General features: G+C 38.2%; 1 protein-coding gene across 2 annotated transcripts; it reads right to left on the reverse strand.

Moving 5' to 3' along the window:
• Nucleotides 1-44: 44 nt before the first annotated feature.
• LOC103477605 (uncharacterized) lies at nucleotides 45-10,715 on the reverse strand. Of its 2 annotated transcripts, none has more exons than XM_008430810.2 (14): nucleotides 10,286-10,715; nucleotides 8,507-8,872; nucleotides 7,759-7,857; nucleotides 7,199-7,540; nucleotides 4,618-4,983; nucleotides 4,102-4,449; nucleotides 3,548-3,901; nucleotides 3,438-3,455; nucleotides 2,530-2,593; nucleotides 2,402-2,445; nucleotides 1,129-1,279; nucleotides 746-859; nucleotides 486-553; nucleotides 45-137 (listed from the first exon to the last, which is right to left on the reverse strand). In XM_008430810.2, exons 1-14 carry the CDS (start codon nucleotides 10,676-10,678, stop codon nucleotides 114-116), a joined length of 2,751 nt encoding a protein of 916 aa, XP_008429032.1. In that variant the 5' UTR covers nucleotides 10,679-10,715; the 3' UTR covers nucleotides 45-113. The 2 variants fall into 2 exon arrangements, with proteins under 2 accessions (XP_008429032.1, XP_008429031.1); XM_008430809.2 differs by having other exon boundaries at nucleotides 7,199-7,543.
• Nucleotides 10,716-14,329: the final 3,614 nt, after the last annotated feature.

The raw sequence follows: 14,329 nt of genomic DNA on the forward strand, positions 1-14,329 counted from the left end.
GTTCTGAGCACTTATAAACTATTAGCCAACTTCAGGAATTACAATACAATATTTTACATGCTTTATTTCAATTCTACTGAGGTGCTATGCAGTTTGATGAGTTCTGCTGATCCTCAGATTATGGCAGCTTTCATGAACTGGAAGAGAAACAAAATAAAGACACAAATAATGTCAAGCCGAATCAAAATATGGAGAGTTTCTGTAAAATAGATCTATGGAGGCAAAATACACTTTATTAAATTCCTTCTTTTTTTTTGGCCTTTAGTGACATGACGTTAATGTAATACCCAGCAAACAACAGCAGATGTCACTATTTGAAATCCATTTCAATCCATTTAACACAGTCAAATTCATCAACTTAAAAGCTAATTTAAGCAAATTAAATTAGGATATATCATCAATCAAAAATAACCTTGATCTCCAATCATCATATTTGAAGTCTGTAAGATTGTAAATATTAGTTGGTAAAACAAGAGTCTAGTCACCTGGTTGAATGAGAAGCTTGCAACCCTGCAGTCACATGACAGATTCAGCAGATGAGCCTGGAAACGATCTGAGAGAAGAAGCAACAATCGAAAGGTCACTCATAATCTTCACTGTGTAAACTGATTTTTAATAACATGTAACCTACTGTTGCTTAGAAAATGATGGAAGACAAACATCATAAGCACCATCATGCATACAAAAGCCAAAACATAAACAATACCAAGTGTTGCAACAGAAAATATAATTTTTATGAAAGTACCTTTAAGGATTTTAAGTTTTGTCAGGGCAGCAACATAACTGTCATAGTTAACTCCACCATTGGAGCTGTATTCAAGCCAAAGTGCTCTGAAGGTTGCCTCATCTAAATTAAAATCTGCAAGGTAGAGAGCAGAGGAATTGGTACAATAAAAACAACTGTAAATCTGAAAAATATGCAAGAAATGTGGATGTTTGTTGTGAAAAATATCCTATTTTGTGTTATAAATGCCAGTAGGTTTACATTAAAATATTACATTTTACATTGGAGGTCTATCAGCACAACTAGAAATGTGTTTGCATTCCTGATATCTGTGTTGCGCCAATATAAGGAAATTTAGTTTTGCTGCATATTTTGCACATATTTGTAATAAACACATAACATACCATGGGAAGCAACCACCTTTTTCATTTGGGTTTGTGTGACAGCAGATGGACCCCTGCTCTCATAGTTTCCCACATATTCTCTCCTGATTGCAGCCACATAGTGCTCCAGTTTGAAAAACTCGACCACATCCAGGTCTCCGGATTTATCTGCCTGGACGTGTCAGTTAAAGAGCAGAAAAACTTGTCATGTTCAAGACTGTGATGAGGATCATGTGGTGAGGATCTTACATGGATTTTACCCCAACTATGTTACTACAACTTGTCTAGTCAGTACAAAAACACAAAATGATTTTGCAGGTTATGTTTTGTAGAAGCAGAACCTTCATTGAATCTGAAGCGGCCATCTTCCCCGACAAGCCGGAGGTTTGAGAAGACAGAGCAGATACACAAAAAAGACAGAAGAACGGATGTAGGAGTACTTTCTATGCTAATAAAAAGTAAAAGGTGAATGGCAGGAGAAGGACACATTCAATTGCTGACAGCATTACCTCAGCTACTGCCCTCTTCATCACAGCTAAACCATAGTGGATTTGAATACAGTAGCTTAAAACACTCACAAGTATCTACTTTTAATTTTATAGAGAACCAGTCATGGGTGCTTCAAATGTATCATCCTTTTAATTGCAAATGGTATCAAAAACAGACCTGAAGGTAATTACATCCTAACATAAATCTATTTAAAAAATCCAATTTAAAATCAATCTCCAAAGTTTTGATAACTGGAAATCACCAATAATCAGTTTTTTAGACTGTATGAAAAAGTATTGTTTTTGCTAGATGACTGAATTTAATCTGTGATATTTTACTGCCATTTGTCCAATACTGATTTATGCAAGTCAGAGGTCCAAGACAGAAATCCTGACATCCCTGTCAACAGAGTCACTACCCAACACATTTTGGAACATCCTAAGGCGAATCAAGGCCAGAAGGGAGATCTTGTCCTTGTAGTGAGTTCTGGATCTGCTCTAAGTGGATTAACCCTTAAAAACCAACCGAAGGGAGGCATTATTCACCAGGCCTCTGATCAAATCCAACCCAGCTGAATCCTTTCGAAGAGGAGCAGCAGTTCTAAGCTCCCCCACATGATGGCGCTCCTTACTTTATTTATAATGCAGAACATAGCCAACATATAGAAGAATAAAATAACAAAGCAATGACAGCCCTCAATCCTTCTAACCATCGTCAACCAGTTTGATGTATGACTCCAATAACACCAAAAGAAAATCAACATTTATGGAAAACAAAACCCAGAATATTCATTATAAAAGGATACATCCATCAGTACCAACAGCAGGTGTGCAGTCATGAGAGTAAGAGCTGTTTTAAACAATAGGGAGAAACATTAGTAACATATTCTTATTCTATTTATGCAATATTGTTAAACTGTGGATATAAACTTACATTCGCCGCGGACTGTGTAGCCACCAGCATTCAGCTTAGCAAGAACCTCTTTGTCTCTCAGCATCTGAAGGAAAACACACAATGAGCACAGAAATACACACTGTCATAATTTAAAAAATAATAATAAAGAAAGGGTTTCTTTAGATATGTAATCAATTAGAATATGTGTCTGATGAGCTCATTTGTTAGATTAAAAGTACCTATTAAGAATAACATCCTAAAAGCTTGAATTAAATAGACTTTTCACTAAGCCAACATTTCTGCATTAAATGTTTTTTATTGGTCTGATGTAATATTTTCATTTTAAATGTCATGTTTTTAATAATTATATTTGGAAAATCATCATAACTAACAGGAACAAAGGCTGTCTAACATTATTCTGAGCTATTTGTGTTTCAGCTTAAACATTCACTATGCTTAGGTTGGAAACTTCAGGTACTTTATTTAACTTTTTTTGGGATGAATTCAAGCACAAAATGTTCTTGTAAAATTGTGTTTTCTGGTTAATAAAATGTTCAAAAAAATCCTACTGGGCAAAATGTAAATCTACTCAGAACAACAAACTTACTGTTGCCAGATACAAGCTGGGTTTTTTTTATTGTTTTTTAAAAAATTATATTCCCAAATATTGCCTTGTTAAAAATACACTTAATGTCAAACTCAGGTAAGAACAGATTAATCTCCAGAGAGGCTGTATTTTTGTTTCTTCGTAGAAAAAAAGGTTCAAATTACCTTCATAAGGACATTGATTTAAAAACACACATTTTTTCTCTTAGGAAGTTAATGTCCATACAGCAAAACAATTGTGTTCTTAATCCACATTTATAATAGCATTTCTTTTTTTTTTAACAGTTTACGTCCAAGAAAGTAACAAAGACAATTTTTAAAAACTACTAAGCCAGTCTTACCTCCTTTGTGTTTTCTTCCTGAGGGAGAAAGAGAAAAAATTTAAACATGAAAAATATAAAATTCCATCCTTTAAGTCAACTTTTTCAATATTTTAGTATTTATTTCTTACAGATATGCATGATTCCTCTGGGAATGCATGACACTGCAGCTCATTTGGCCAGGAGACTCCAAAATTGTTCATGAAACTCTCACAGTTCCTTCTGGCTTTTTCACAGAATGACCTGCAGGGACGCAGCACTTGGCCCTCCACACACTCCGGGGCGTACACCCTGCACAGAAACAGCTGTATGTCCGCTGAGCAGACGGTCTGCACAATAGAGCTGATGAAGGACATCTTCATCACGGCCTCCCGTTGACTTGTGTGGCCCAGAAGATTAGGGACGATGGTCTGGTTGTAGGACAGGCCCTGGCACATGGGTATGGTGATGGGCTCACACATCCTCTCACTGCTTCTCATCCCATACTGCACAGACAAATACAAACTGAGCTTTGTTTGCGTGCACTCCTGCTTCAACAAGCTGCAACATTTTTCATTTATATTAGATAAATAAATTCACTTCTGGCTCTGCCCTGTAGTAATGTCAGTATGTATTTAGCTCCATGTTTAAGAGACTTCAAATAGGCCATCTTATTTGAAATTTTGTAGAAAATCAGCAGACATACCTGTTCACATGACTCTGTGGTAAACTGTTCACATTTCAGGTTTTCAGGCCAATTTAAGCCAAACCTGTTCATCAGCGGCTCACAGCCGGATCGAGCCTTCTCACAGAGTGTCCTGCAGGGAGTCAGTCCCTTCCCAAACACACATTTGGGAAAGTAGACGGAGCACAGGAAAGGCTTCAAATGAGCAGAGCATTCAAGCTGCACAAGAGGCGTAAAGTGATCTAGCGCCAGATTTGCCTCGGCCTGCGTTTTGTGAGCAAAGATGTTGGGCAGAAATACTTCTGTGTAGGACATGTCTTTGCAGAAAGGAGCAGTCATGGTCTGACATGTTCCCAGAACGAGAGAAGACTGGAAAAACAAAGAAATAAGTCAACATCAGGATTATCTTCATTATTTCATTGTAAACAATGCTTTTTTGTAGATTCAGTGGAAGCAAAGGAATAAATTTCCCTTTTATGAAATCTCCCAATCTAAAGATGTCTATAAATCCTAATGACAGTGAAGTGGGAACCTTACCTCTTCGCATGACTCTGTGGTAAATGACTCACACTTTAGGGATTCAGGCCATGGAAAACCAAAACTACTCATCAGTGTCCCACAGCCTGAGCGGGCCTTTTCACAGAGGGTCCTGCAGGGAGCCTGGGGTCTTCCTAACACACATTTAGGTGTGTATACTGAGCACAAGAAGGGCTTAAGATGAGGAGAGCATTCAACCTTTATGAGTGGGAGAAACTGATTAATTGCCACGCCTGCCTCTTGTTGGGATTTGTGGCCTAAAATATTGGGCAGAATAGTGTTTGCGTAAGACACATCTTCACAAACAGGGACTGTGATTTTCTGGCATGTTCCTGGTGGGGCTTGTGTAACAGGGGCAGGTGGACCCTGGAAGCAAAAAAAACAGAAGAGGAAATGATAAATCATCTGTCCATCCATCACTCCAAGTTCCTCATCTCTGTCCTTGGTGATTGCCTGCAATGTGACATCTTTGCTTTTTTTTCATTTTTGTAGCAGAAAACAGCTTCTTATTTAAAAGTAGGGTCCTAATTTTGAACTGGCCATTCTTGATTTTACTTTTTCACTTGAGCATAGGTCAGTCTATTTTACTGGGAGTTTTTGTGATAGGCCAAAATAAAGTTACACATAATAGTGATTTGGAAGGATTTTTATACCTTGCTGTTTTTTTTTACAAGTGAACATCTGAAAAGCGTGCATGTATTTAGTATGCAGGTTCTAATGGTGAATTGTATTTTCTGGGTGATTTACTGAGTTTCTTATCAAAAGTAGTGTTCAGAGTAGTGTTTAGAGCATTATTCAAAAAGTTCCATTTTGGTTTATCCAAACTCACCTTCTTCTGCAAGTTTACAAACTACATATTGCAGCTCAAGAGATAAATGCATGTCAGATTGCAGGTGAGAAGAGGTTTGAAAAAGGGGGTAATCTGTGTGACTTGCATGCAACCTCAGAGGTGCGTTATGCCTGGCTGCCTTCAAACTCAGGTCCAGTGCTTCATCATTCACACTTTGAGCCTGGCCCCACCTCACTTCCTTGAATGCTGAGAGCTCTGGTCCCACTCAGACCAGCCTGATCTCCCAATAGCTGGCAATGTACCAATGCCAGCTATTGGTACATTGGCTCAGAGAGAGTGTGTACAGATCATTAGTGCAAGTTGGACTATAAAGGAAATTTCTGTATCTCAAAGAGCTCTGTTCAGTCCATCATCTGAAAGTTTAAATAGTTTTGCAACAATGACCTGCCATCCTCCAAAAAATAAACAGGAGTAAAGTGGTGGTAATATGTGTTTTCTAGGCACATAGGGCCATTTTATAGTACAACAAAGCTACTATGTTACCTTCAGTTGTTATAAAAATGTTGTATATATGAAACATAACTTAAAAGGAATATGGCTTTTCAAATTGATGCTGAAATTGGCCTCTGTCTCTTTGAGAAACTCTTACTTTTCTGACACTCCATCTTCAGCACATCATCACAACAATGCTCCTCCATCATGCCATTTATGACTGAATGTCATAGTAGCTCGTATTAAGAGCTCAGCAGATATGCCGTTCCACCAGGTGTTTGGTAATTGCTGCTGCTGCTAGTCTGGAGGAGCAGAGAAGGTGCTCTGTGATGTGGAAGCTCAGAAGATTAATAAAGAAATCCCATTTGAGTTATGCAAACATGGGTGAGGAGGTGCTCTGATCAGATGCGGCCAAACTTGAACTTTTTGCTCTGCATGCCAATTACTACTGCAGATCACCTTGAAAACACCATCCCAAGGTTAGACACACAGAATCATGCTGTGTGGATGCTTTTCATCATATGGGACAGAGAATCTGGTCAGAGTTGATAGGATTGTGAATGGAATTAAACAGAGGGAAAGAAATCAAAGCAAATCTTTTATAGGTAGCAAAAGACTTGGAACTGGGGCAAAGCCTCACAACCCAGTAGGACATCACCACAGTACACATAGGAAAGACTGAAGTGCAATGATTTTCAATACATATTCATGTGTTATAATGGCCCAGTCAAAGTAGACATCTATAAGGGGTTTAAGAGGCTAAGCTTTGAAATTGTGCAAAGAAGAACGGACAATAATTTTTGTCTATAGGAGTCCAAACAGACTTGCCTCCAAAGACTAGAAATAACGGTTCTGACTCAGCAAAGCAAATATGTAAACCACACTTTCCTATTGTTTGTTGTTAAAAAAATAAAATGTGTTCTTTCAGTTTCATAGAGATTCTTCTTTGTGTTAGACTATCTCATTAAAAAAACAACTATAAAACACATTGATGCTTCTTTCAGTTTAAGGTGCATGAATACCTTTGGCAGTGGTACTATAGTCACTAATTTATAATTTGCAAAACTACAGACATCTTTATGGTTTACTACAGCCAGGGTTTTTAGACATTAGAGTAAAATTATAATGAAGTGTAAGGTACTTTTAGCTTTTAAATTTAATTTACAAACTAAAACAAAATTCCCTAATTTATTAAAGTAGCTCACTGAAGAAATTAAAGAATTTACATAATTGTTTAGCTTTGTAACTGAATAAAATCCTCTATAGAGATAGAACTATTTAGAAATGTCTGATATTTACCTGAACACAGTCAGTCAGTGGGAGACTTTCACACCGAAGTGTCACTGGCCAGGTGAGTCGTTTAGTTCTTAAGATGGGCTCACAATCCTTCTTGACCTTTTCACAAAGAGCCCGGCATGGTTTCACTCGACTTTCATCCCCTGAGCCACATTCAGGCACGACGACACGACACATGAGGATATTGACATGTGGGGAACAGCCCGTCTGCACAATCTGGCCAATCTGATGCACGCTGAATCCCGTGACTCCATTTGGATAACGGGTAGTTTTGTATCCCACACTTTGACAAAAGTTGGTTGTTAGCGGCTTGCAGCTTGAACTGTCATAATTTCCAGAGTGCACCTGCTGAAAAACATGCATGCACAGAACCACTGAGAATAAAAGCTTCATGATTCTCGACAACAGCCCGTATCCCAAAACTTCAACTTAGTGTGCTGCTTTTATTGGGAGGTGGAGAAAGAGTCTACCAATGGAGGTTTTACAAACAAGGTGCTTGTTTAAGACCACAGGTCACGAAACAAAACGATGCTCAACATGCAATAAAAACAAAGCTGTCTCACAGCAGGCGGTCGGTTTCGGGAAACTTCAACCCGACTGACCAAATTCCGTGAAGAATGCGCAACATCTGGTTGTGATTGAGACGCTTCTGAGTCACCACTCTGCAGAAGAAATGGGTGGTTAGAGCCTGGCTGCTAGAAGCTGGCACAAGAAAGCTGAAGAAGTTACTGAATTTTTATCGAGAATAAATTACGTCATCTATTTGCAATGAGACGCTTAGGCAAGAACAGACTAAATTTTGACACCTTTTGTCAAATTGTGATTGTAAAGGTGTGAGAACAAAGAGGTTTTAGTTCTTTGGCCAGTTTTTAACAGATCCAGTCATAAACGCCAGTCCAAGAATCATCAAATAATTTCATGGATCCCCACAAAATCCAGCTCAAAAGTCAAGACAAATCAATTTAAAGATAATGGATTTGGATTTACATGTTTTGTATATAAATATTTCATAATTATAAATAAATTCTGTAAACCCAAACATGTTTTGATTCTCTCTTTTTTCCAGAATGTAAAAAGATAAAAGTACAAACATTTCAAGACTGTGTAGAAACCTTGTTTAAAACAAGGATCCCAACTGACAGCATCTTTAACAATAAAAGCTGTTTTGGAAGCCTTGTTTGAATTGAAGCATATAACACAATTTGATAAATGAAAGTCCAAAAAAAAAACAAAAAAAGAATAGAAAATTCAAACAAAATTTCAATTACATTTTTAACTATATTTTAGTTACGATTAATGCAACAAGCTCACCTCTTTACAGGACTCTGTAGTAAAAGATTCACATCTTAAGGACTTGGGCCACTGGAAGTTATGTGTACTCATCAATGAAGCACATTCAGACCGTGCCTGTTCACAAAGTGTTCTGCAGGGTGGCTGGGCTTTTGCTGAGACACATTTTGGTGTGTAGATTGAACAGAGGAATGGCTTCAGGTGAGGAGAGCATTGCAGTTTCACAAAGGGCGTAAACTGGTGTATTTCCAGGCCTACATTAGCTTGGGTTTGGTGACCTAGTCTATTTGGCAGAATGGTCTCGTTGTAAGGCAGGCCAGTGCAGAAAGGGACAGTGATTGGCTCACATGTTGCTGGGGGAGCTTCAGTGACAGAACTGTCTTCACCCTGTTAGAACCAAAAATATGATCATCTTAAAATACATTACAGTGTTGTGATAAAAAATATCAATTTTCTAGATCTAAAATAAACTCTAGACAAAGGGGAGTTGGGAACAAGTTGAGGAGCTTGGAATGGTGTGTGGGATGATGGACTGATGGAAGAAATACTCCTTAACTGTTTTTCTTGGTCCCATCTTGCTCAAACATTTTTAGTTTTAAAAATTATGGCCTTCAGATTGGGGCCAGGAAGCAAGCGGTGAAATCTTCAATACCCTTGTTGCATCAAGAGTTTGAATGTAGTCATGCACAAATACATTTATAGCAACATTTCACATTAAAAGAAATGCCCATGCATGCAGCCGGCACAAGGATGGGAGTGGCTGGGTGCTGGACATGTGCGTGGTTCTTACCCCCTCCCCATGCCTCTGCACCAGCACCAGTTTGCAAAGGACTGGTGATGTGGGGATGGCCTTGGGTATATGGCAGTGTTGCAGGGGTTGGGTAGGGATGTTGGTGTGATGTTGCTTGTTCAGGGAGCTGGCCACATCAGTGTGGTGAGTTCTCTATGCTTCTCATGGATATGTTGGGCCAATTGTTGACTGCAGGAACAACGTCATCAGGTGGGAGAACACTCTGCACTCCCTTCTTTGGTCCTTCTGAGTTCCAGACATGGTGGGGGTTGATGCCTGACCAACAGGTTGATAACAGGTTGGGTAGTCTTGCTCTGGCACATTAGGTGGATGTCTGGCCAGCAGGATGATGTGGTTCTGGGTTTGGTCTGCACTGGAGGTGTGGGTGCATTGCAGAACTGGAGGACTTAATGCCCTGCATCTCTCAAAACATCTTTTTGGCCTATGGATATTCTATGGAGGTATTTGGGTTGACATCTGCCTGCAGCAGAAAGGTCATCTGTTCTTTGTTGCACTGAGCGCTGCAAAGTTTATACTAATGACCTCACTATTCTAATAAAAAAGGCAACACTCAACATAGCTTACATCTCCAGGTGATAAATTCTGATTGATTTAATCAAATCAGTCATGCAATGACAATACCACCCAAAACATTTGTCTCTACCTAAAGACGATTTGCCATGATACTTTTTTAAATAAAGACTTATCTAAGCTATGTTGACTGTTGCCTTTGTTCCCCTTTCAACCCATCTGAGACAAATATCTTAATTATTTCATCATGTTCTGCAGAGCCCTGACAATAATCAATCTAACTCAGATGTGGAACAGTGATGCATCTAGTTGCTAGGACAGCAACTCCTGAGGAATGGAGCTGAAGACCCCTGGCATAAAGTCATGTCTTACATTTCATAAATCATAAAGTTAAAAAAGGTAAAGAAGTTACTTATTTTGAAAACTCCATTTGTGCCTCCAATGAACTTAAAGTGAAAACTTGATCAAGTTATACTAACCTGCACACAGTTGGACACTGGTAAAGAGTCACACCGGAGCCTCGACGGCCAGAACAACCACTTTGCTCTTAGAGTGGACTCACAATCCCTCTTGACCTTGTCGCAGAGTGCTCGGCACGGCTTCTTCTGGCTTTCATTTTCTGAACCGCATTCAGGTACAGCAACGCGACACATGACCGTGGCGATATGTGGTGAGCAGGCGGTCTCCACCATCTTACCAACTTGGTACAGGCTGAACCCTTGGGCCCCGCTTGGGTTAGAAGTAGAATTATATCCCAAACCTTGACAGAAACTAGCTGTTACTGACTTGCAGGTTGTCCTGCCATCTGTCCTGGATTGTGTCTGCTGCAGAAACAGCAGCAAACAGGTAGATACCAAAAACAAATACCTCATGGTTCTCAAACAAAGTCCTGGACTGTTTTAAAGCTTTTGGGTGGGTTGTACTGGCATGTATCCGCTCTTTAAGAGGTGGAGTACAAATTCACTGATGTTTTTCTTTTTTTTTTACAATATGAGCAGTGATTTAGGGACACTATAATATAGCCTACATAAAAATCTGCCTGCATCCTAAAAAATAAAATACCAGTCATGCTGGCCTCTGGGCAAAGGCTCTCTCTCTCTCTCTGAAATATTCAGTCCAAATGCTCGAGAGAGTTGTGGCATGTAGCACATCTGCTTGTAATAATGTGCCTTGTGTTTGAAGAAAGGGGTAAAACATTTGTTCCATAAATCAGAATTTCAGCAGAAAAATAAGGAAGCTTTGGTGTTATGAAAATTAAGTTTTTGCTCAGGAGCAGCAAGAGCATTGTGTACATGAGATAGGAGGCCAGTTTTAACAAATGGAAACCAAATGTGGTCTTTTTCTCTCAAAGACCCTTTAATCATTATTAATATCAGAAGGCTTGAATGATATAAAATGTTAATGATGAAAACAATGTTTGGAGAATGTGTTTTGAAAGTAATCACGTCTTTGTCATGTGGTTATAGTTAACATGAGAGATGCAGAAGTGAAAGGCTTGTTGTCTCCACATAAAGTCATTTAACCATTTAGAGAACCAAGACTTCTCAATTCAGAATGTGCATAAAACATTTACAGTCATGTTAAGATGCCATGTTTTTGTAATGGATAAAAAAAATTACATATGTCCTATATTATTAATTAACTAAAAACAGTCTAGACTATTTTCCATTTTGGAGTATGATGTAGGGCAAAATGACAGAAGCTTTTTATTCGAAAGAAAACACCAAGGCCTGGATAAAATGTCTCAAAATCTCATGTAAGAATGAGTTACGGTCTAATGAAACCAACCTTGAAATTTAGGCCAAATGGCCAAGCACACTGGTATAACAGAAGAACACCATAGACCTACACTAACATACAGTGGTGGCGCCGTCATGCTGTGGAGCTGCGTTTTTCAGAAGGTGGAAGACTTTTTGTAAAATAGAATGAAACCATTGACATGATTTTACCAGATTCAGGCCTAAACCTTTAGGTTTGGGTCCCAAAGTTGATGATGACGACATATTCTATGTTTGTACAGTGAGTCATATCATACATCAAAGTCTCTAAAACAATGGCTGCACAAAAATATTACAGTTTGGGCCAAACCAGGGTTCAAAAAAGGCTGAGATTAATTCAGAAGGTAATTCAACAAAGTATTCATTTAAGATTGTTCACTCTTTTGCAGGTTCTTGAACTTTTTATTTTTTCCCCTGATTCTCTTGAAGAGAATTGTTATTTTTAACAAACAATTGCCACTAAAGGCAGAAAGTTTTGAAATAATTTCTCTGTTTTAGGTCATGAAAGCATTTTTAACAAGGCTGTGTAGACTTTTTTTATATCAATTTCACTCTTATATAAATAGTGGAACCTAGTTTTTTTTCCCATTTGTTTTATTGGAATATGAGCAGGATAAAAGCTTTCAGTTTTCAAGGCACAAATTGCAGTTGTGGTTTGGGGAGCTGCAGTTGTTGATGCCCACCTCTTACGCAACATGAAGAATTGTTTCCAAAAACTCTCTCTAGAAAAGCTTTAGATGTTTCTAACTAAACTAATATGTGTGTTATCTCTTTTTGTAAGTATGTGGTTTAATGTGTTATTTAAAAAGAAAGGGAAAAACATTATGAACTGATAACTGCACATTCAAATTACAGATTCCAAAATTATTCAAATACAGCATCTGTTAAACAACACTGCTCTGAAAACTAGATTCAAAATTATTTCATAAACTTTTCTATGCATGTTATTTTAGCTCTGATGCTCCTTTTTTTGTGTGTGCTTAGCTTTCAGTTCAGAACATCCAGATGTCAGTGGGCAACAGTTGGTTGTGATTAAACCTTTTGTTGAGTGTTGAGCAGTGGGGTAAAAATGGGCTGCAGAAAGTTGGCACAATAAATCAAACTTCAAGGTGGAACACTAACAAAGCAACAGAGAGATTACCAACTGTTTGCACTCCACGTAAGTAAACAAATTGTATAATTTTTTTATTGTTCAACCATCCAACATGTGAACCTCTGCTGTCCGATCATAAATTCAGTTCTTTCTTAAACAAGATGGCCCGTGAGAAGATGGTGGTGGAGTTACATGATGAAAGAAGGCAGATTTACAGATTGCAAAAGACCCAAAATATTTACTGGTGAATGAATGAATCAAACAATTACGGAAAACTGCAAATTATGTTTGACGACAAAGCTCTGAGAAAATGCGCACATGCACTTACCACTAAATGCTTTAGTGTCGCCAAGGAGCAAGTACTTAAAACAAGGGGGTCCACAATGTGGTCTACAGCCCATTATGTGGCCTTCTGAAAGGTTTTGTTTGGCCTCCGCCCACAATTCAACAACAGAGCCACTCTGTCCTTCAAGCACAGGCAGTTGATGCAGACTAACGCTTTCAGATTTCTACAGACAAATTAAACCTTCATGAAAATGCAATAGTACAACAGAAAGTATTGATAGTTTTATTAACCTTCTTTTTATACTTAATACAAATATTCTTTTTGCTAAATGGAATAAGAACATGGCTTCTTATTGCCAATCATACCCAAACCTCTTCTAAGAAGTGGACATTGATTTTTGCCTTCATTGCAAAGAGTTTATACGCTGCTGAACCAAGCAAACTCTAAATGAAAAATCTAGCTATGAAAGTGTCTGTCATTCTGTGCTTTTTAATACATTGTCTGCTGCTCCGCATTCAGAATGGTTTTTATGGGACACGTGCTTAATTTCCTCTATTATCTTGATGAGCCATAGCTGGAAAGATGTGAATGGAAAAAAACAACAACACACGTATGAAGATTTGAACCTTTTTCTTAACTTCAGTGCAAATAAAACCTGATATTTTCCACAGCTTTTTACAATTCTGCAAATTTCAAATAATCAATTTATTATGTAATTGGGAAGCAAATATGGTTAAATGGGTTACAGGAAATCAAATAGAAACTTTGTGTCTAAGCTTCCTTGGAAGAAGATTATTTTAATCTGCTGCGGGTAGTAAGCAATTTCTGCACATGTGCTTGTACTCAGTGAAGAGGCAGCGAAGATGAACTAAAAGCTGTTGTTTTTTTTTTCTCTCCATTGCGGATGTGCATGTAAGATGTGAAACAGTTCAGACATAGTGTGGTTTTCAGTAGTCCAGTGTTACAACCCTTTGTTAAGAATGCAAGGTGTTTAGATATTATGCTTTTATTTTACAAGAAAAAGCTGCCAGAAATGTGTGACTTCTTAAAAGTTCTCCAAAATAAATTACTTATTGCTCTGTCTCAGGTGTATTTCCCTGTGTGATTTATTGTTTTACGTCTTTTGTGTGTCTTTTAGGGGAACTTTTGTCACACTTCTGTATGTATTTTATTATCAGTCTGCCGTGATAGAAAATATGGGATAGACAATTTGGTATACTTACAAATACTGTGTTTTTATGTGCTCATTAATATGCATCGTTCTAACTAAAATCCATCCATCCATCCATCCATCCATCCATCCATCCATCCATCCATCCATCCATCCATCCATCCATCCATCCATCCATCCATCCATCCATCCATC

Source organism: Poecilia reticulata, linkage group LG16, assembly GCF_000633615.1.
Source record: "Poecilia reticulata strain Guanapo linkage group LG16, Guppy_female_1.0+MT, whole genome shotgun sequence".
NCBI lineage: Eukaryota > Metazoa > Chordata > Actinopteri > Cyprinodontiformes > Poeciliidae > Poecilia > Poecilia reticulata.